The sequence below is a fragment of the Echiichthys vipera genome, assembly GCF_963691815.1.
Source record: "Echiichthys vipera genome assembly, chromosome: 5".
Classification (NCBI taxonomy): Eukaryota; Metazoa; Chordata; class Actinopteri; order Perciformes; family Trachinidae; genus Echiichthys; species Echiichthys vipera.
The window spans coordinates 12488438-12511231 of record NC_139830.1 but is presented as its reverse complement, the minus strand read 5'-3'; the positions used below and the strand labels follow the sequence as shown (position 1 = coordinate 12511231).

Sequence of the window (22794 nt, the reverse complement as noted above, 5' to 3'; positions counted from 1 at the left end):
TTTGATTACAAATGTTTAAAATGCACTTCAGATGATCTTTCCTCTAGTAATTGTGTATTAAAATGTCTAAAGGCTGGACTAGGCCCAGCCGAATTACTGTATTGAAGAGGATTACATTTTCTCACAGGATTTTTTTTTTTCCCCAGATAGCCTAGTGGTAACAGAACATTTGGACTTCACAAACAATCTTGTAATATATGTCTTTCTATTATGTTAGTCCAAGTATTCGCATGTAAGGTGTCTCAGACAGCCCAAATGTGTCCTGGGACCCCAGACATGTTGATAACTGTAAGGCTGTAAGATGAAAACGACAGTAGTCAAACCCACAACATATTTGCACAGCGGTCTTGATGATTGAGCCGTTTAAAGAGCAGTCTGATAAAAGATAATATTGTAATGTGAGGAGAGGAAAATACTACCCATTTCACGACCTGATGATTCAGGTTAGACTCTTCTACAACACAGATTAATTTACATCTTTCCCAGTTGACATGAACTTTTCCTTGTGACCAAGGACCTTCTAAAGGTAACCCACTCCCAGATAAACCTGGATCTGGCTTACACAAATGGCGGCTGCATGGCCAGCGCTTGATCAAATGTGTGCAGGGCAGCGTCTGAAATGTTCAGTGAGGCAGAGAAATGTCTTGAGGCTTGATATTAAAAGATAAATGAATAAACTGTCAGAATATGAAGGCTAACTGTGTGTCGTGACATTTCACGTGACAAAATCTTTTAAGATTGAATACCAATTTCATTTCATCGTCAAAGTTAATTAGCTGTAGGATTAGTATACTCTGTAATGAGCCAAGTAATCAATGCTCCACAGTTGGATTGCCTGCATTAATGTAAGAAATATGACACCGTGTGAATACTCTGATTGCATGAAACGCAAGGGAATGATAGATGTGTCACAGATCTGTAAACAACAGTTTGCGCAGACCGTTTCAGACAGAACTTCGTATCTGATTGAATCTGTAAATATTCATGCTTGGAGTTGAATCACTGTTCAAGGGTTTGTTAAAATGCCCCACATTGTTGACACACCTGTCAGCTTTGTGATAGCATCCATTATTCATCTGCCTTCATAATACACTTTATGATTTACTCATCATAAACAGCTGGAGCCACACATCTACCTGCTTTGACGGATGTGAATCAGAAATGTGACCTCACATAATACTGTGCACATGCTTCACTGGGAATCAGTGAGAAAGATTTAGTCTTGAGCAGTTAACAGGAACACACAATCACAGGCCACCGTTATTAACAGTCATTTATGCAATTTATTAGGTAAGTGACATTGTAGACGAGATGATAAAAATCCTTTCGTTGAAGATGGTTTTAAAAGCACAGTTCCGACCTGTATGCTTACTTAAAAGTGCACAGACCAGTCGTCATTTAAATTGTAATAATGAGGTTAAAATTACAAATCCATATACAGTAATATCCATTGCGCTGCAGTATAAATATTATGTGCTTCAAAATACATAAACAAAGTGGGTTTATTCTTGTTGAATCCCTTCATGGCATGAGTTTGCTGAGCTAGGCTCCTTTTGCAACATATAAACTCTGTGGGTTTGGGCGGACAAAGTAAAAGCACCTTTACATTAAAGTGTACATGGACACATTGCACTTTAGCTAAAGCTTACGCCTCCCTCTGCTGGTCAAAGGATGTTATTGCTCTGAGGAGCGTTGCTGCATCCAGTCCAGCTCAGATCCTTGGCCCACAGGCCCTCTCTGGTGACCCGCACCTTGACCGGGTCAAATCTCCAAAATCGCTGTTCTCTGAACAGGTAGAGGCGTCCATCGGGACGGGTCAGCGCCCCATTGGTCCCCTGTGGCACACCAGTCCAGTCTGTAAGCCTGCGGGGGTAGTAGGGCTCTTGGTGCAGGGTTTTAAGGTTAATCACAGAGTAACGGGAGCCTTTGAAGAGGACCATGTGACCCAGAGGAGCGTAATAGAAGGCACAATCAGGGTGGCGAGGTAGCCCCAAATCACTGCTCTTCCTGGGGAAACCAGGGTCCAGCACACTGCCTGTGTAACGCCACATCCGCTTCCCTGCACACCACGAGAAGGAGAAGTCAACAATAAGGATAGATTTCTTTTTTGGTAGTAAACGTTTTGTAAAACACCATCATATTATATTTGATCATAGTGGCTCCACAAATTATACTATTTCTAAAACTCACTTGGTCCCTTGCTCTTTAAGTGATAAGTACGATTTCTATCAAAATACAGAAATGCAACAAGCTCAGCTCTTTTAAAACTAAGTATAACCTTTGCAAAAGACAGTAAAGGTTTGTCTTTTGCACCCTTCTCCAGGGTGAGACTGAATAAACGGGTACTCTGGGGTTCAGTGTTGCTGACAGAAGACAGAGAAAAAGATTGAGATGATAAGTTTCGTATGTAAGTATGATGTCACTGTCAGGTTTTGGCAAAGCTACTTCAAAGCTACATCCGAGGCTTCAGTGCAGTACAGTCTTTAAATAGCACAAGACACAACAGAATCTATTTCGGGGGCTTTTAGGCGACAGGTTAGGGAATGACCTTAAAAGGAAGAATGAGAGTCACATTAATGAGTTCAGCGGAGCACTACCTTTGAAGAAATACCACTTGGAGTCCAGAGGGGAGAAGGCAGCAGCCTCGATGACCGGAGGGAGGTCAGACCAGCGTTGACGAAGAGGAAGCGGGCCGCTCACACCGCCGTCAGCCGATACTGTCCAATACACGCCACCCCGGAACACCAGCACTGTCGCATTCTGGTCTGGAGACACACACAGAACAGACACACCACAGCTCAACCGTCACTCTTTTATGACATACAGTACTATGACTTTTTATGATATACCATGACTTTTTATGAGATACTATAACTCTTTATGAGATACTATACTATTACTTTTTATGAGATACTATGACTTTTTATGATTAACTATGACTTTTTATGAGATACTATAACTCTTTATGAGATACTATACTATTACTTTTTATGAGATACTATGACTTTTTATGGTAAACTATGACTTTTTATGATGTACTATGACTTTTTATGATAAACTATGACTTTTTATGAGATACTATGACTTTTTTCTACATGCTATAAAATCTTATTGTAGTAGCATGTGTCACAAAGTACTAATTGTATAGTATGTCGAAAAAAGTAAATTGATATAGTATATAGTATATCAAGAGAACAAAAAAAGTTGTAAAATAACGATAGTATAGTATGTTGAAAAGTCATAAAAAGGCATAACATATTAAGCCAAAAATGTCCTAGTATACAGACGTATGTCAAAAAAGCATAGTATTCCATAAATTGTCAGCAAAAACATATTGTAGTATGTAAAAAGAGTAATTTTAAAAAGTCATAAAAAGGTCAAAGTCATGTCAGAAAAAAACGTCTGAAAAATGAATTTGTATTTATATATACTGTATATATATATATATATATATATATATATATATATATATATATATATATATAAATATTTATATAAATATATATTTATATTATTACTTGTAACATCTTACAATCGATGTATAGTAAGTGTGTTGCTGATGTACAGTAGCTGGTGTGAAGTCAAAGCGGGGTTGAGGTTTTAAAATGTATGGGAAGGGTCTTAAAAGATATTAAAAGTAACTCCATTATTCCTGCGTATATCGTTCCTAACCCAACTTTTTTCAGCACTAGTAAGTTTTGTCATGTGCCAAAGTCTCTCACCCTTTATGGATTATAAAACAGTCATAGCAGTCCCTCTCACCGCCGCGGCCCGGGTTCGATTCCCGGTCAGGGAATGACACATTTTGGGGCTCAGGTTAGGGCTCGGCTGGGAACCGGAGGGTCGTCGGTTCGAGTCCCTGTGTGGACCATGAATGGAACGTGGGCTGGAGAGGTGCCAATTCATTTCATGGGCACTGCTGAGGTGCTGTTGAGCAGGGCACCGATCCCCCAACTGCTCGGGGCGCTGAGCCGTTAGCAGCCCCCTCTATCTGACTTCTCTCCATTAATTGCATGTATATAGTTTCTGTTTGTGCATGTGTGTACTTCTGGCCTGTGTGTGTCCGAATCTGTATAATAATAATAAAAAAGTGAAAAAATTGAATTTTCCTTGCTGGATAAATAAAAGGAATTCTTCTTCTTCTATAAAGACTTTCAGAGAAACACCTGGCAATTGAACATTGAGTTTAGACTTTGTCAAAGATTAAACAGGTAGAGAAAGTGGTTTGATGAAAATGCTCATTTTCATGTTTTGTTTAGTTTCAAATCATTTTAAAATTGCTTTGTCTGCTTATTTTAGAAAGACAAATATTAAAAACAGGATTCCCTCAATTTGATTTTCCATCTTTTTGAAGCCCCACCAGTAACCACAGAGATGAAGGATGTGGCTGAATTTCCTTCAAACCTCACCCATAGTGATGGCATCAAAGACACCCTGGCAATAGAGCGGCTGCCCTGTGGTCTGATGCTCATTGTGAAGCTCTGTGAACTCCCACGCCTGCAGAGCGGCGTGCAAAGCCTGGCCTGGCAGCCTCACAGGGCGATCCCCTGATGGCTTACCTGAGGACAAAAACAAAGCAACGAAACAGTCAAGGTACTGGAATAATCACTCTGCGTAGTGTTTGTCTGTCCACCTGTGCTTAAAGTGTAATTCTGGGGGCAAAATCATCCCATGGTCTTTTTCGGCAATTATCTACATCAGATACCTTTAACATTTATTATTTATATTACGCTGGAATAGATCCCCAATGGGCTCCTTCCTTTTGGATTGCATTTGGTAATCGACTTGAATAGACTTTACTATGAGAGGAGCTGGTACAGGGGCCAGTAGGTAAGACTTTCAAAACACTCTTTTAATAATCTCCGGGTTCACTAACTACGTTGTTGGTGCTTTGTTTTATGTGTAGGGATACTTATGCAGAGGTTTGGTGTTATTTTGAGCAGTATTAGTGGTTAAGTGGTTAAGTGGTTAGCGACTCTCTCTGATTTCCCCGTTAAAGTTGCATGAAAAGAACTGTCTCGATGGCTTATTTGATGTATATAATTGCCGAAAAATACCATTGGAGGATTTTGCAGGGGAATTACACTTTAACTTTCCCATGCATGATTCTTCATACAGTGACTCTTCAGCTGGGAGGCACAGACAGCATGGTCAGAAATGGAAAGATCAACAGTTCAAACTTCTCCTAAAACAGGACTTGAATCATGTCAACATTTAAATTGTCCTTTCCAGGATGTGCCTGACTCGATGTATACTAATGGATGACATTATACTCAGGAAATAAACAAAGGACTCCAGACAGAGCACACTGGAACCTTAAACTTACTGCTTTGTTAGCACAAAAACTTTTTTTTTTTGGCCTGTACAGCCTGATAGTGCGGATTCCTGGCACATGAGATCAAAAGAATAAAGGCAGAGGATAAAAGAAGGACAAAAGGAAAAAGGACAACATAAAAGATGGTGCTTTAGACGTGATTACAGCCATTTTGTTTGCAAGGACTTGAACAAACATTTGTGTAGGAGCTGGATAAAATCAGCACACCCAAGAACAGGAGGAAGGAGGCAGGAAAAATAGATATACACACGACACAGAGGATAACACACAAACAGCTGCCCATAAAACAGTGTGTGTGTGTGTGTGTGTGTGTCTGTCTGTCTGTCTGTCTGTCTGTCTGTCTGTCTGTGTGTGTGTGTGTGTGTGTGTGTGTGTGTGTGTGTGTGTGTGTGTGTAAGAGAGACAGAGCGAGGGAGAGCAGTGCTGTCAGATAAAGGCTGGATGTCTGACATCACTCAAACACAAAACCTCCCTCTTTGAACTCTTTAAATTCATCATTGTTGGAAGAAGAATTTAAGTCGTTTTCTTAAGTAAAAAAATGGCAACATGGCAAAAAAGCCCTGCATTGAAATATTGTATGTATTATGAACCAAATGTACTTGCAGTATTAAACGTACTTAAAGCATTTAATGTTGCAGCTGATCGATATGGAGCTAATTCTAACTACGGTTTGGTCGCCTGGGAACCAGAAGAATCTTAATTTTTCATGTTTTGTTCCTCTGCAATTTAGTGAGGTAAAAGTATAAAGTAGCGTAAAATAAAAATAGTAAAAGCACCTCAAAAGTTTGTTGATGTAAAGAAAATTAAGCTGATGACGATCATTACGTGTTAAGGCACCTTCAACATGATATGCAACGTGTGCAACATTATATTTTGTGTGAAAAATAAGTTATTTCTTATCGTGAGTCTATTATTAAAGTGTAGTTCCATGTACGGGATACATTTGAGGTACTTGTACTTGACATTGGGAAATATTAAAGGTTAATAAATGCCCCACACTGCACACTGCCCCAAGCTAATCAGTGTTAGCCCTTTGATGAATTTTAATGCCAAAAAAGACCATGGGGTCCATTTTCTCCGGACTTACACTTAATAATAACAGTAATAATAATAACTAGAGACCATCTTGTGATGCGGTCACACCAGACGTAACATATAAACACACACACATACACACACACACACACACACACACACACACACACACACACACACACACACACACACACTCACAAACACACAAAGGTAAGTGTCGAAGGTTTTCATGTTTCTTGTCACAGAGCAATCAGAAGAGCTCTGGAGACCGACAAATTCACGCTGCCTCACATCTGCTTCTTATAACAACACAATGTCAACACCAGGAATGGTTCGCCTCTCCCCCCCGCCCCCACACACACACACGCACACACACTCCCGACAGCTCATATCTTTAAGCAGATGTAACGTTTTTTTCAGCGCCTGCAGTGCTGTCAGATTCGGTTCTCGTCCAGATCTGTCTCTGGAGCTGCTCGACATTTACGTGGTAACAGCTGAAGTCTGCAGGAATTACTGCCACAGGGTGGAAATCAAGTTGATAAGCAAACATGTAGAAAGCATGTCGCACTTTGCTAAACTCCACCTGTGTGCAAACTGAAGAATCCTCCTGGCTATGTTTTTGTGGGTTATCAGAGTGAGCTGTCGTGGATACACAGAATAAATCAAAGTGGCATTAAGTACTGCAGTAATTGAGTGAAACTGAGCTGAAGATGTGTGTCTGCAGAGTGGTCAGTTGCTGTTTTTTTGAGTAAAAAAGGGAGGCCCCGGGGAGACAAGGCTGGCAAACACCAATCGTAAGAAGCTGAGGCCCAGAATATCTCCAGAGGCAGAGCAGATGGGACTCCTCAAATATTAAACAGAAAAATAGAGGAATCTGGACGAGGCCTGCCTCCAAGCTTCTGTTGAGCTGAATCTCAAGTTCAGAGTTGAATTATCCAAAAGATTGTGAGACTGTCCTGCAGCCATGCAAACATTCCTGCAGAAGGCTGTGTCTCCACTGGCCCCTTGCACCTCATTTAAGATTGTTGCGCTACTTGCATCTTGTACACTCAAATAGTACCACATCATCACAGAGGAGGACGAGTAGTTGCAGAAGCTACTTTAAAGACGATGTTCTTGTTCTCAGTATCTAAGCAGCAGAGACAACACAAGCAAATATGAGAACTCTTCACATGTGGAAACCTGCCTTACACATGCCAGGAGGACAACACACCCACGGTAAACAGAAATTGTTATATTTCTCATGCACACAGACGTCCGTAACACGTCTGTGACTCTGCAACAACACCAGCAATCTATCACAACAGAGCGGCCAAAAACTCCCAGGTAAACACCGTGTGCAGCACTGAGAGGCTGGATAATAATAATACAACAGGAGTGTGTATCTCTGTGTGTGGGTGCAGCGTCTGTGTGCATGTGTTTCAGGGCAGACTGTTATTTGGACATTCATATCACGTCTGCTGCCCTCAGTCTAAACTTAGAGACAAACTCAACTAAAAGCACAAACAGTGTGTTCTCCTTGCATTGATGCGTTTGTGTTTTAATATTAAAGGTGCAAACAGTTTTTGCTTTTTTTCACAAGAGCTCTCAAGGTGGTGCACAAAGACAAACAGCCAGCAAGACACTATTCAGATTTTCAGATACAACAAGGAAGGTCGTTTTCTGGCTCCAAAACTGTTAAAGTCATTTTTTAAAGATGATTTTTTTTTTTAGGGCTTTTGTTTCTTTTCCATAAGAGCAGCTGAAGAGTGACAGGAAAGCGAGGAGCAGTTTCTCATTGACTCACATGTTAAACAGGCCGTTTTCACAGCATGATTAAACTCATTTAAGGCCTGGTACTAAAAAACATTCTAGTGTGTGTGTGTGTATCTCCATGACAACACTGAGGGGGGTGAATTTTTTTGTACCAGGCTAGTTTCTATTTTATTGAAGGTTAAGGTTTATGAATATTTAGGGGCACAGCCTCTTAAGGTGACAGCTAGCCTCTGGCCCTCACTTCTCCTGGGAGGTAAACGTCAGCAAGATGGACGTATCTTCTTCCCCCCAACGTCACATCAACGCCCTTTTTTGGTAAGAGGAAATGAGGCGGAGTCAAAGTCTGACAAGATGGAGACTACCATAGGCGAGGACGCTTAGATCAAGTTGAGAGAACGGACCTCGACGTAAATGCTATGTCCATTTTTATGCAGTCTATGGGCCTCCACCATACCGGTAATGTCTTTTTTTTTTTGGCAAGCCAGGTTTTTAATGACCTCTCAACAGCTTTGCCGTTCTACTCATTCTCATTCTGTGTTTGCAGCTTGTGCCCTTCAGGCTGTGTCTTTGGTCTTTTCACAGCTCAGTGTCACTACTCCCTGTCTAATGGGACAAATCAGACAAATCAGGTTTCATAACAGGTCATTAATTAATGTAAGTGTCTCGCTTTGTGTCTTACAATAATTCTAAACTGCAACTGAATTTCACTATCTTTAACTCCGCCGTCCTGAGGCCAGACAGTGAGACATTTGTCATCTGTCCACTAAAGTGCTTCTGCCCCCCACAAACCTTCAGACTTTAAACCTGAGGGAAAAGTGGTAAAAATATCTGTGTGTGTCCAGTGAAGGTGCTAGGTTTAGCACCACGCCTGGCCTTGGGAACAGGCACTTTCCATTCCAACAAAGAAAACATTTCCCTTGAGTTGAGCCGTTAAGCTTCATTTGGCATCTCGGGAATGTTTGAATCTGGATGAGAAGTTAAAGTAAAACAATCAATGCTTGTCCGCAAAGTACAACAATAAACCCACAAATAGGATCTGTGGGCTGAAAGAGACCCCCACCATCATCTCACCGTACAGCTGCTGCACTGCGAGGATGTCGTCCCAGCTCAGCACCAGGCTGCGCCCGAGCTTCCTGTAGTACGGCGACATTAGAGCGTGATGGACGGGGGAGTGCTCTAGTCCCAGAGTGTGTCCGATCTCGTGGGCGGTCACCATGAACAGGTTGTGTCCCTTGTGTCCGTTAAGCGTCCACCTCTCCGCTATGTCGAAGTGGGCCTCCCCCCGGCGAGGCAGGAAGGCGTGAGCCAGAGTTCCTCCTGAAAGTCAAAGAGGAAGTGAAGAGTTAAAGGCAGTGTGTTGTACAGTATCAGTCTTGTTATTGTGTTATTCTGGTCAGTGCAGAGTGTGTGATCAAACAATTACCTTAATCTGGTTTATTTACAGTAATCCGGTTATTGTATGCACACAAGAGCAGGACTTGTTAAGCTTTATTTATTCAGGAAGTTTTGCAAGAGCAAATTACACACAAGTCCATGACACAAAACAATCATCATTCCCAAACACACACACACACACACACACACACACACACACACACATAATAATTAATAGTGTGGATCAGACAGATAGATCAGTGTTGACCTGGTCCGTCGAAGGCATTGCTGGCCCCGTCGTTGTGGTCTCCTTCGTAAAATGCCAGTCGGATGTCTGCGGTGCCTTCAGGGGCCTCCTGGAACACCAGGCCTGACACGTTGCTCCACAGCTGGAAGGCAGCGCGCACAGCCAGCCGCACGGAGCCCAGGGGCAGGTGGCGAGGCCAGTTCACTATCTGGTAGGTCAGGTGACGTTTGTACCACTTGTCAGCTGGAAGAACAGAGATATGAGACATGCAGGTATGAAGCTGACAATCTTATTCATCACAGCTGCAAATCAACAGATAACCAAAAGGAAAACCCTGGCAGTGTTCCTGTGAGCAAGAATATTTCAAGTTTCTGTCAATCGATGCAATTTATCCTAATATTTCGACACAAATGAGTTACGAGAGCTACATATTTCATTGCCATGGGACATTTTCTTCTCTTCCAGAAAGTGACAGCTTCAACCTTTTTCCATCTTTGATCTAATCCCACTCTGTTTGCATGCAAGCTTGTTTGTATCCATGCCTGATATTTCTACTGTTTGGAATTGACACAAACAGTTCATATTATTATTACACACTGGAGTAGCTATGTATTTACATTTTGCATATCTGTGTTATAATTTTGGATGCCAGATAGCCCGTGTTTTCAGCCGTGATGTTTTGAAGTAGAGCCTCTCCACTTCCAAAATGATAGGATGTTAACCACATTAGCTCACAGCTGGGTAAACTAACAAGCACTCTGAGTACACGCTTGACTAAACAATTTACTTCAACATGTGTCTGTGGTTTCTCTTAGACATAATTACACATGTCCCAAACTTCAGGATCTCACATTTGCTCAGAGATAAAGGGAAAACTCAGCCGTTCTATAATTTACAAAGAGCTGTTCTCTTAGTTTATACGTAGGATTAGTCGACGCAGCAATCTGCAAACATAACAGCAAACACTCACAAGCCCTCGACCACGCAGACGGAGAGGAAACAATCATTAGATAATATGAACCCTTAGGAAGAGGCAGCTGGAGAGGCTGGACAAGAGTGGACTGCGGTGGTTAAAGAGTCGGTGAACACATTTAAACAAGATAAGATTTTAAGAAGCAAAGTTTGCTGTAATAATAATACAGGTATAATAAAAAGTAATCTATGCAAAAGTCTAACATCTGTTCGAGGTTTTGTGGTTAGAAACTGAACCATTTTCTTTTCCTGGGTGTCTAGTCCCCTTTTTTTCATATTGCTTATTATATATAATGAATATATTTGTAATAAAAGTTGCTCTTTGCTAAATCACACCCAGGCAAAATCCAAAATAAACGTTTAATGCAGGAGGTTTTGAGTTCTTCTGACACACAGACAAATGAGGATACTGGCCTTTAAAAGTATTTGTATTGATAAGTGAGCTTGAGAGGGTGAGACACTAGTGCTAGATGGAAGTAGCCTGTGTAATAGGTATTGTACTTTAGAAAACTTGCCACTCGCCTGCTTTATAAATGTACACATACTTTCACTTTAGAGGCTTGACTAGAGAGTGCTCAGATAGATGAAGCACACTTAGAGGTGTCAAAATATTTAAAGATGTGGTCGATGTATGTTTGCCCCGATGTGGAGTCCAAATGCGAGTGGGAGGTCTGCACTTAACGCCTGCGTTGCAAACTTCTGCTCAATACAAGGAGGCCTGAGGCATTCAGGTTTGAGAATGTAGACCTTTGAGTTATTTTGATGCCGGTTGCTGGGTTAAATAATATACAGCAGAGAGTCATGTGGACGATGAGAGCGATAAACAGGAGGTATGCACTACATACTGTGAACTGCCATGGGACCTCAATAGCACCCTGGAGAAAGGAAAATATCTGGATATCTGGAGCCATTAAGACATGGGCATGGCAATGACATCAATGTGTGTTTCTGTTTGTGTGTTTACACAAACAGACTTTGTGCAGAGTGTGTGCTTCAACACAAATCTCAGTGTAAACTTAATGCTTAATGCGTTTTTGTTGCAACGCATCACAGAAATATTAGATAACAAAAGTGCAGGGTTCGTGCAGCTTTTCAGAGTCAAATTCAAGCACTTTTCAAACACTTTCAAGGCAACGAAACCTAAAATTTCCAGACTTTCAAAGCCTTTTCTTCACTCTTACTTGTAACTGTAAATGCAATTGTGAATGGTCAAATGACACAAATGCATTCTTGAGCAGATGGTCGCCTTCATGATGCCACAGAGTGGGCCCTTTTTATTTTGAGCGCCTGTGTAAGTCAATGCAGGTGGTCCGGTCCACATCTGGTGTCAGCCGCTAGGAGACAACAACCAAGAATACCGAGGGGATTGTTTCATTTAAAATATAAAATATGTTTGGTTTATATGAGTTATTGTGTAAATGAAACCAGATTTGGTTGAAAATCAAGCATTTTTTTCAAGTTATATATTCAAATTCAAACATATTTCTAACCATAAAAACATAACGGTTAAAATCAAGTATTTCCCAAAATTTCAAGACTCTGTACGAACCCCGAGAGTGGAAGCAACAAGGCATCGAACACTACAACTGTACAGGAGTGACGAACAGTCCTTCCATTGATGAACATTCATTCAACGAGAAAAGAAAAGATACTAGAAGGTAAGAAATCAACTTCAAGAGTAATGTCACTGTCTTAACAACCTGCATTTCTCCTTCAACGTCTAAATTTTATACAATCATTTCATATCTGGAACGCTCACTGCCTTTCCCAACCCAGCGTCATGTCTCAGTCCCAGATCGACTGTACATGCTTGATGTTACATGATCAGATCTGGGCTCAGGCGCCTTCTCTCCATCCCAGACCGCCGCCGAGTAAGAGGTCCCCGAGGACAGCAGAGAAGTCAGGAAGTCAGATACACAAGACATTCCCCGACTTCCCTTATGGAAGCAATTATCATGATGCCCTCTATAGCAGCAGTGTAGGGAGGGCGGGTTATCACCGACATTAGGAAGTGACTGAGATCATCAGATAGACCAAGTTATTGTTTGTGGAGGTGCAGAAAGGTTTCATTAGTTACTGGTGTTGGAGGCTGTTTGGCACAGCTAAATGCTAAGGTCAGCACGCTAACATACACACAATGACAACAGAGAGGCGAGGTCCCTCCCCTTCCGATGTCCCAAATGGGACCTTAATTTGGAAAAAACATATATACAGTTGTGAATGACGAGAGGCTCATAATATTTTGATCCTGTTTGAATTGTGCCGTGAATTACACATAAGATGTTTGTCAATCTCAAAGATGATCTCCGAAGCTCAAGAAAGTTGTAGTTTGACGAAGGTTTGTGTGGAACCGCCGGCGGTGGAAGAAGTCCTCGGAGCTTTCCCTTAAGTAGAAGTAGTAATACCACACTGTTACAAGTAAAAGTACAAAAGTATCAGCATCAAAAAGTACTTTAAGTACAAAAAGTAAAAGTACTCATGATGCAGAATGGCTCTTTTCAGAATAGTACTTCATTCAATTATAATTATGGATATATTAATGTAAATATCACCTTAATGTTGCAGCTGGTAAAGGTGGGGCTCCTTTTATTCACACTATACACTGCTGTATAGCCTAATGTATAACAGTATATGATATTATATTTGTTGATAATATTTTGTATTAATAATCTGAATCTGTAAAGTAACTAAAGTTACCAAATAAATGTAGTGGAGTAGAAGTATAAAGTAGATTAAAATGGAATTACTAGTACTTCAAAATTTTACTTAAGTACAATACTTAGTTACTTTCCACCACTGGAAACTGCTCAGTGAACTACATCTCTTGTCTCGCACAATATCTGTCACCAACACCAACATGGCCGTTACCACGATGGCACATTTTGCTTTGTTCTTCCAGACGAGGGGGAAAAAGTATAAAAAGAGGTGAAAATCACTGAAAGTGTGGCCATGGAAGCGAGAGAATGAGTAAGGAAACAGCCCGTTTTGAAAGAAACAGACATTGAAACTTTAGTGAGAGAAAGTTATGACGTCACTAACTTCATTTCTTTCTTCAGGTATTTTCTCATTCTTATACTTCAGTGTTTTTTTTTTCATAACAAATAGTGACTTTTGACATCATATGTGCATTTCATGGCATAATTCAAGGGATAATAATAATAATAAAAGATTTCTCTTTCGCAGTTAACTCCAGGGCATATTCTGAAACAAGGTCCCACGAGAGAAGGGGACTTTGTCTCTCTATGTTAATCTGATTTGTTTGTCACCATCTAAGCGTTTTAGCATTAATCAAACAGTTGTTGTGACCTTAACTCTGAGCTTTGTGCATTCTGCTGAAATAGTGTAAAGTTACAGTAAATTGATGTTAAAAGTTTCCAGAACAGGGCACAAATTCATATGTGCAGACCTCTGATACACACACACACACACACACACACACACACCTATCGCACTTATAGCACTTATCTTGGACAAGGGTGGTGGAATGTCAGCTCTGTAAATAAAAGTGGGAACGACGGTCAGATTCCACCACAAGTCAAGGTTTGTTTTCAGTTTCCAGGAAGCTCAGAGACAGCCATGTTCACACAAAACAAAATCACTTCACACCACAGCTGAGAGTGAATAAACAGGCGGCCCGTCTGACTCATCTGCATGTCGCTGTCGGTCCGCAGGATTGGTTTAGCAGCCAGTGTTGGCCGTCAAGGACAAACAACTCAAGAGTTACGCATTAGGTTTGAAGTCATGGATGGTTTGGCTCGTAGGTATCCTGACTGCAGAGACCAATACCTGAGATATCGTCACTATGATCCAGAAACAAGAGCTTACAGTCATGCTCGCAGCTCCGTAGGGTTGTACTTAGGCACAGTGTTGCTAAATACTAAAATCAGCACGTATGACATATTATATTTAGCAGGTATAATGTTTACTATGTTCCCCATCTTAGTTCAGCGTGTTAGCATGCTAACATTTGCTAATTAGCACTAAACACAGAGTACAGCTGCGGTAATGAGCACATTGAGAAATAACCTATGTGATTATAATGCATCCTGGAGAGAACATGAAGGTCTGTACCGAATTTCACTGAATCCATCCAAGTATTGTCAAAACATTTCACTTACAGCCACAAATGTGATCTGAATGACACGAGAAAAAAAGTCAGGGGAGGATTGTCTCTGAGGACAATAAATATAAACATTTTCATCCAAATCCATCCAGTAGTTGTTGAGATGTTCCAGTCTGGACAAGACCGATATGAAGCTACACTGCTATCATGGCTGAAAATAAGAGTTGTGTACAAGTAATTCAAAGTCTACCTAACAAAGGAGGTATTTTACCAAGCCTGAAGTCTGAATCTCGTTAACCGAATTCTCTCTCAAAACAGAAAAGTCTTCCAGTGAGCATTCAAACATATCTGCTGCCTTTGTAGGGCAAAGCAAACGTACGTGGGAGTACATGTGGTGACACAGCTGTACTGTACTTACACTCAAGTCATTGCTAAACTACATCTGTGATATCTGAAGCCAGATCTGAAAGAGGCTTGACCTGAGGGTGTAAAAGTATCTGCCACTTAACTCTTTGTGTAATAATACTGCCACCTGTCATATGAGTCATGTCTGGGACTAATGCAATGACATGAGAGTTGTTTTGTTGATCATGAACAGGCTGTTATCCATCCAAACAGTCTGTCACTCAGCGAGATATGCACTTGTTTAGCTAGTGAGATGTTCTGTCCGTTCAGATAGTCAGCCGGTGTGGCAAACAACGTGATCCAGCCAGTCAGTTATGGATGTGTTTACCAGAAGGAACACGTCAGGTACTGACATGAAGAGGCAGCAGCAAACATCAGCCACCGCTGCATTCCCTGAACATTAGCCAACCTCGCCAGTGACAGGAAGGAATGCGGAGGCTTCACACATCACGAGGCTGGAGGCGCAAGAACGAGGGAGAGGCAGAAGAAAACCTTCTCCTGGTGTTGTCACCAGGCTGCTGCTGCTGCTGTTGTTGTGCAAACACACGTGACTGAGAGGAATGACAGCACCAAAGAGAGATCTGATGAAATAAATTTTGAGTCTTTAAAGACATTTGCAGTAGTGTGATTATCAGGGTTCCTACACCTTTTCCAGTGTTAACTCAAGCACTTTTCTAGCATTTCAAGGTGCATTTTCATGCTTTTCCAGAGCTGTGGTAAACTACATATTTGTATACAGTACAATGCTCATAATACTTGTTATTGCACTTGTTCATCACATTAAATCAAATATTATTGTGCTGTAAACAACCAACATGATATTTTGAGACTGCTTTCCACAGAAGGACGACAAATGACAGGAAAACTAACTGGACAGAAATATACATACACTACTGTCCTAAAGTGTTAGGCTACTGAGGTGAGGTTGTGTAAGACAGTTTCACGTCACATGTCATACACCATGGCAAGACTGAGCACAGCAACAAGACACAAGGTAGTTATACTGCATCAGCAAAGTCTCTCCAAACCAGATTTCAAAGCAAGATGTTTTCCTCAAACTTTTTTGAACAAAGAAACGGGGCAAGGGCGGCACGGTGGTCACAACAAAAGGGTTCCTGGTTCGAATCCCGGCTGGGGCCCTTCTGTGTGGAGTTAGCCTGTTCTCCCCGTGTCTGTGTGGGTTTTTATCAGGGTTCTCCCACTTCCTCCCACAGTCCAAAGACATGCACGTGTTAGGTTAATTGATGACTCTTAATTGCCCGTAGGTATGAATGTGAGTGTGTTTGGTTGTCGGTCTCTGTGTGCCCTGTGATAGACTGGTGTCCTGTCCAGAGCCTCACGACCGACGTCAGCTGGGATCAGCTCCAGCCCCCCTGTGACCCTGATAGGGACAAGCGGTTGAAGATGAATGGATAGAAACGGGGCATCGTTGAGGATCTTAGTCGCAGTGATCGGCGAAGGAAACTTAGTGCAGCAGATGAGAGACACATCAAGATTATTTCCCTTAAAAAGGGATGTCCAACAGTGCCATTAGCTCAGAACTGGCAGAAACCAGTGGGACCCAGGTAAACCCATCTACCCATCAGGATTAATGGTGTCGTCAATGCAGAGAAATACAGGCAGATACTTATCCATCACGTAATACCATCCGGGAGGCGTGTGATTGGCCCCAAATGTATTCTGCAGCAGGACGACCCCAAACGACCCCAAACATACAGCCAATGTCATTAAGAACTATCTTCAGCGTAGAGAAAAACAAGAAGTCCTGGATGTGATGGTTTGGCCTCACAAAGTCCTGATCTCAACATCATCCAGTCTGACTGGAGTCTGGCAAAAAACCAACACTACATAATAGATGAAACTGGGAAAGAAGATCTGTGGTTAGTTCTCCAAGACGTTTGGAACAACCTACGAACAGAGTTCCTTCAAAAACTGTGTGCAAGTGAACCTAGAAGAATTGATGCTGCTTTGAAGGCAAAGGGTCGTCACACCAAATATTGATTTGATTTAGATTTCTCTTCTGTTCAGTCACTGCATGTTGATAATTGATGAAAATAACCTATGAATGCTTCCATTCTTGAAAGCATTCTTAGTTAACAGCATTTTTCCATGCCTGCCTAAAACGTTTGAACAGTAGTGTAGTGTACAGTAGTGTTAATCATCAAGTCATTTTTCATTAAAAATGTCAGAAAAAGCTTTTTAAATCTCTCAAATATGGAGATTTTCTTTTCCCTGAGTTATATCATATATGCCATCCCATAAAACACAACATTTCAAGCTGTTTCAAGCACTTTATTCAAAATCCAGGCACCTTTCAAACCTTGAAAACACCACACTGAAATGCCAGTGTTTTCAAGAATTTCCAGCACCTGTACGTACCCTGTAATATGCTGCCTGGAACAAGGTGAAAATGGATCCAGATTCATACAAAAGAATTTGAATTTATGCACAAGTGATTGAGTCTTTTTTTTTTGTTTTAAATATCGAGCTAACGTCACCAAATTCACAGATTCCCTGAGTCATATGGCTTCATCACCCTCTATTGAACACAAGGCATAAGAAGGTAAAGTGTATTCCATATATAGGGTTTTAAAAAACCATTATAGTTTAAATATTTAGAAAAAGCTCCGCTCAATACCTCCTACACATGTTTACATAAAAGGGTAGGCATTACACTTCTTGGTAATTCTCAAATATTTCCTGTAAAGCTCCCTAAGATAGGAGCACCTCAATTACCTCATGGAGTCTGCAAGAAATCTGGCGGAGCCCAGCTGCACTCTTAACCACCGTTAAACACTGCAGTCTTTAGACAGTTCAGACTGCAGTGATCTGCTCACCAATAAATGCTTTTAATACTGCGTTTAAAGCAGAAAATGAGGATAATCTCCAACAAGATTAACAATAATTATTTAAAGGAATTTAGGAGAAAAATCAAAGTGCACAGTCAAAGTGACGGCACCAGTCAACACTGCAGTATTTGTGGGAACAGAGGAAACTGCTCAGAGGAAAATGGAACTGGAGCTGCTGTTGTTTGAAAGAGAAGCCCGGGCATCTACCAAATCATTTTACAAACTGACGAAAACTAGGGGTGAAGTGGTTCTTTTTGACTTGAGTGTTTCTCAAACATGCTCAACCCACAGAGGCGAGTTTGACTCCTAAACTGAAGATAAAAAAGTGTCATTGTGCAGGTTTTCACCCAGTAAAGACGACGCGCAAGATAAATGGATTTGTGTAATTGCAGCTAAAAGCAGGAACCATCCAGGCTCACGCGTGCAACATCAGACACTCTGTAATTACAGCCCTCAGCTCCATTTAGTGCTCTAGTTTACGGAGGTGGACCCTCCCAGCTAACTGTTGTCTTTATGACCAGTGCACAACAGGACACACAAAACCTCCACATATAAGGTAATAGGGATGCAAAGGGTCTAGGAGTTTCCCAAGGGTGGTTAAGCTTGGGAATTGTGGGAGTTGAATTGTGGCCCAATTTCAGTGTTAAATTGTCCTTTTTAATAGTGAAAATTTGATATAGCAGGTCTGGCATGTTTTTGTTAAAAGTTTGCCCATTTAATTGAACTGAGCTGCATTCAACAGTCACTGTCCTCCAGATTCCACCAACATCATGAGTGTTTGGGAACCATCAGGTACACAAGAGGCTGACCAATGCACCAGTTTACAAACTAGTGGCCATCCGGGTAAACCTGAGGTTTTTTGAGCCTGACGCAGAGCCTGCTTGGACAGTTAGGACAAGTCTGACATCAAGAGGAGACATTTTCCTTGGAGATGAGAGACATTTTTATTGGAAGAGTGGCAGTCAAAGGGAATGTGTTTTTTATGTTTTATGAAAACGACCTGAGTAGTTAACTAGTGCCATTTTAATTCCTTTTATTCTCATGTAAAGCTTCCACACTTAATATTAACAGATACACGCTATCACAGCTTGCTAGGGTTCAGTTAGGTCTTCACTGCCCAAAAATAATCACAGAAACATGGTGTAGACACATTACACACAATACCTTGCGCAGAGGAGCTTCTTCTGCGGCGCTGTGGTCGTCTGAGGGCGGCGCTCTTTCCAGTGAAGACGGTGTTTACTCTCTGAGCCCAGATCTGCTGGCTGCCCTCATCCGACACCCCGCAGCGGGGCTCCGCCATCTGCCTCAGGGTGGCGCTGTCAAGCTCGCCAGTGACAGGAAGCCGGGACAACCACTGGAACTTGCTGCAGAGAACGTTATTGTTTGCATGATGCTCTTCCTAAACAGGCATTTGGCCTTTCAATCATCAACCAACTGGAATTTAGAACTAGCTGGATACTGTCTACTCAGTCTGAGACTCTTATTTTATTATTTATTTAACCTTTATTTAGCCAGGAAAAGGACTCATTGAGATTAAAAATCTCTTTTAGAAGAGTGTCCCGACCGAGACAGGCAGCAGCATAGTCTTACATACACAAACACAAGGTGACACAAACCGTAAAACACAAAGCATCCAAAACAGCAAACATTTCAAGGTCAGTTACAATAATACAAGCTTCAGGCAAAACATCTACAGCCAGGTGTTTCTGCCCCAAGGTCATTCAATTTCCCCTTAAAAGACTTAAATGAGACCAACTCATTTTGTTTTAAACTTCTCTGTAAAGTGTTCCAGACTGAGGAAGCAGCAAACCTAAATGCTTTCTTTGCCAGTTCAGTTCTGACTTTTGGGACAAACAGCAAGAACAGATCCAGAGACCGAAGATTGTAAGTCCCAATATTGTTTCGGTTAATGTAGGACAAAAGGTAAGAAGGAAGTAAACTTAAGGTAGCCTTCTAAACAAGAATATGCAGGTGTCTCAGTCTGCGTGTTGATCAGGAGGAGCCTCCAACCCGTTCATACAGTGAACAGTGATGAGTTAGTGCTTTAAAGCCAGTGATGGACCTCAGAGCTCCATGATACACAGTGTCAAGAGCACGTAATGTAAACGTAGTCCTCCTGTGTTTCTGGGAGGAGCAAAGATTCACAGTATTTTGATGCTTGCAGAGCTGGAGAATCTAGGACTCAGACGAGCTTAGAAAGGTTTAACACGCAGCTCGCAATGCTGAACATGTTGCCACTTTACATGTTTGTCCACCACGTGCTGCTCAACGCTCAGCTCAAGCTTTCAGAACAGGCAAAGCTTTTCAATCGGTTTCAACTATAGTACAGTCGGTATATGGGCCAGAGGGCGAGGTTCTTGACATTCCTGGGTGGTTCAGAGAGGGTTCAGGAGAGGTCTCCCAGTGCAGAGGTGAGGGTGTGTTTTACTGCCCTGCACTGACGTTCAGCCCCTGGGGCTCGTCCCACACCGAGCTCACCCTTCCCCTTGATGAACACACTGACCACCAGTTATCTCTGATTGTAAGCAGACAAAGTATTTGTCACTTTATTCTAAAAATCACACCAGTTTCATTGTAGGACTGTCTCATCATCAAGAAAAAAGCTTTAATAGATGAAAAAGCATTACCACCTACCAGATCGCTGACTGCATCTCAGCTGCATTGTGGCCGTGGTGGTCCTGATGGAGGTAGCCGTACTTTTCCAGAAAAACCTGCAATTGATGTAAAAACATAATACTACTTCATCACATCTATCATTATTTAGAATCCTGTAAAAAAGGGATTATCTCACAGTAACACTTTGTTTCTCATAAGAACACTGGTAAATCCCCACCGATGCATTCCTCCCCATGAGGGGAAAAAAAGAAAATCGTAAAGATAATTTTCCATTTGTACTGTAGCTGCTGTAGGTTGCCAATGCAGATGTATTTATCTGGACCACCCGTAAGAGAGATGGAGAGAAGCCCCTGAGGTGTCCCCAAGAATATTTTAACGCCTATAAAACAGTGTAAAAATGAACCGTCTGGGTATATGACAACAGATGTTGTTGGGTTGCGGTTTGAGATTAGCCATGTTGATCCTTTAACATCACAATCTCTCATGTGGATGCAGCAGGTTTCATGTTCAGACAACAGCATGCGCAGATATGATTACAGATGTGGCAAAGGTGGGATGGAAATTAAATTGAGCAGATGACAGATGAGCCCCGGCAAACAGGAATGTGCAACAAGAGTTAAGTTGTGGAAATGCATGTAATAGCCTGATGCTGTATGCTCCTACAGTTTATGGGGTGGAGAGATGTCAAATTACACTAGTGCCCTCCAAACCACAGCGAGACAATTAAATTTTAAAATTCCTAAAACAGCCTAACACACAAATAGTTGTGTTGGGCTTGGTCTCCTTGTATGTCTGAAATTATCACATTTACTGTTACCGTAAACTAAATATAAACTAAACAAGCAGACAGTATGTGTTACATGTAACTTTTCATTGATAGTTTCACAACGGTCCTCTGATATAGTTATATTCTAAATGGCCTTCTTGCCACTTTGAAGGCATATAAGGAATATTACCCCTTTTGTTTTGTTGAGAATAGCTTTAGTTCCATCTGGGGACCAACCCATGCCGCATGTACTGAAATGCAAAAACAATTATTCCTTAAGATGTATATTCTCTTTTTGTCTGGTTTTATCAATACACAAATTATAGAAAATAAGTCAAATGATAACCACTTGTTTGCCCATTTTATAAAGGTGACGAAAGAGAACGTAGAGCATTACTGGGCTTCAGAAAATAAGGAATGTTTAGTTTAAATATTACATGCACTGTGCAGGAAAAATATGCTTTTGTCAGAAGTAATGGAGTCAAATGAACGTATTATCTTATAATGACCTGGTTTATGTTGGGGGTCATTTCCACCACTGATGGGTTTAAAACTCAGAAATCCAAAAAGGCTTATTTGGGATTTACTAGGTGCATTTTCATAAAACTACTAAGAAACAATGTGTCTTTGAGCTGTTGGAGGGCTAAGACCCCAAACAAACCATCACGTATTTCAAACTCAAGCACTTTTCAACAATTTCAAGGTGCATTTTCAAGGTTTTCCAGCACCTTACAGTTGTGGTAAATTACATATACAGTACATACAGCTAGTATACTGATTATTGCGCTTTTTCAGCACATTCAACTAAACGTTATTGTGCTTTAAAAAAGCAAGATTGTCTCATGGCAGCATTTTACAGAAAATAAGAAAAACAAAATGTGACGAAAATAAACATAAAAGTGTTTCCAGCGCCTATAAGAGCCCTGCTTATAAAGATTTTGTTTTTTAGCGCGCTTCATATTTTACCTTGAAGTTAACCTGGTTTATATATAAATATCACTCATGTGGGTCTAAAGAAAGGTACCTCTGGGTCCGAAACCAGCGGTGATCCTCGGGCGGTGTGAGCGGTGATGAGGACGGTGACAGTCAGGATCCAGACTGCGGTCATGTCCCGCCCAGCTCCACATCGGTCCGGAGGTCGGCGGCTCATTGCGGGACAAACACACTACCAACACACCGCCCCTCGCATGGCGCATTTCTGTCGAGCTCCAAACACTTTTTTCATGGTTGCTTTTCCTCGCTGTCAGTGAGTGAGAGCATGCTGCTGCTCGCCGAACACCTCCATCCCTGCGAGGAGTGACTCTGAGCAAACTCCGCCACCGGGGTGTTACAGGGGGAGGGCCAGACCCGCCCCCCTGTCCGCCTGCACGGCAGCTG

General features: G+C 41.6%; 1 protein-coding gene across 1 annotated transcript; it reads right to left on the bottom strand.

The window, feature by feature from the left end:
• Positions 1 to 1284: 1284 nt before the first annotated feature.
• Positions 1285 to 22694, bottom strand: mmp28 (matrix metallopeptidase 28). The gene is made up of 8 exons (XM_083914657.1): positions 22442 to 22694; positions 20670 to 20746; positions 19200 to 19399; positions 9768 to 9989; positions 9197 to 9442; positions 4410 to 4559; positions 2598 to 2765; positions 1285 to 2059 (listed from the first exon to the last, which is right to left on the bottom strand). The coding sequence occupies exons 1-8, from the start codon at positions 22565 to 22567 to the stop codon at positions 1665 to 1667; spliced, it is 1584 nt and encodes a 527-aa protein (XP_083770783.1). The 5' UTR covers positions 22568 to 22694; the 3' UTR covers positions 1285 to 1664.
• Between the last annotated feature and the right edge of the window lie 100 nt (positions 22695 to 22794).

Bases quoted from the DNA above. Each gene is read 5' to 3' on its own strand.
- mmp28 (XM_083914657.1), bottom strand. From the start codon at position 22,567: ATGAGCCGCCGACCTCCGGACCGATGTGGAGCTGGGCGGGACATGACC. The intron at 19,400-20,669 runs GTAGGTGGTAAT...CGTTCTCTGCAG, and splicing joins GAGATGCAGTCAGCGATCTG to CAAGTTCCAGTGGTTGTCCC. The intron at 9,990-19,199 runs GTATTGTGTGTA...CTGTTCTTCCAG, and splicing joins AAGAAGCTCCTCTGCGCAAG to CTGACAAGTGGTACAAACGT.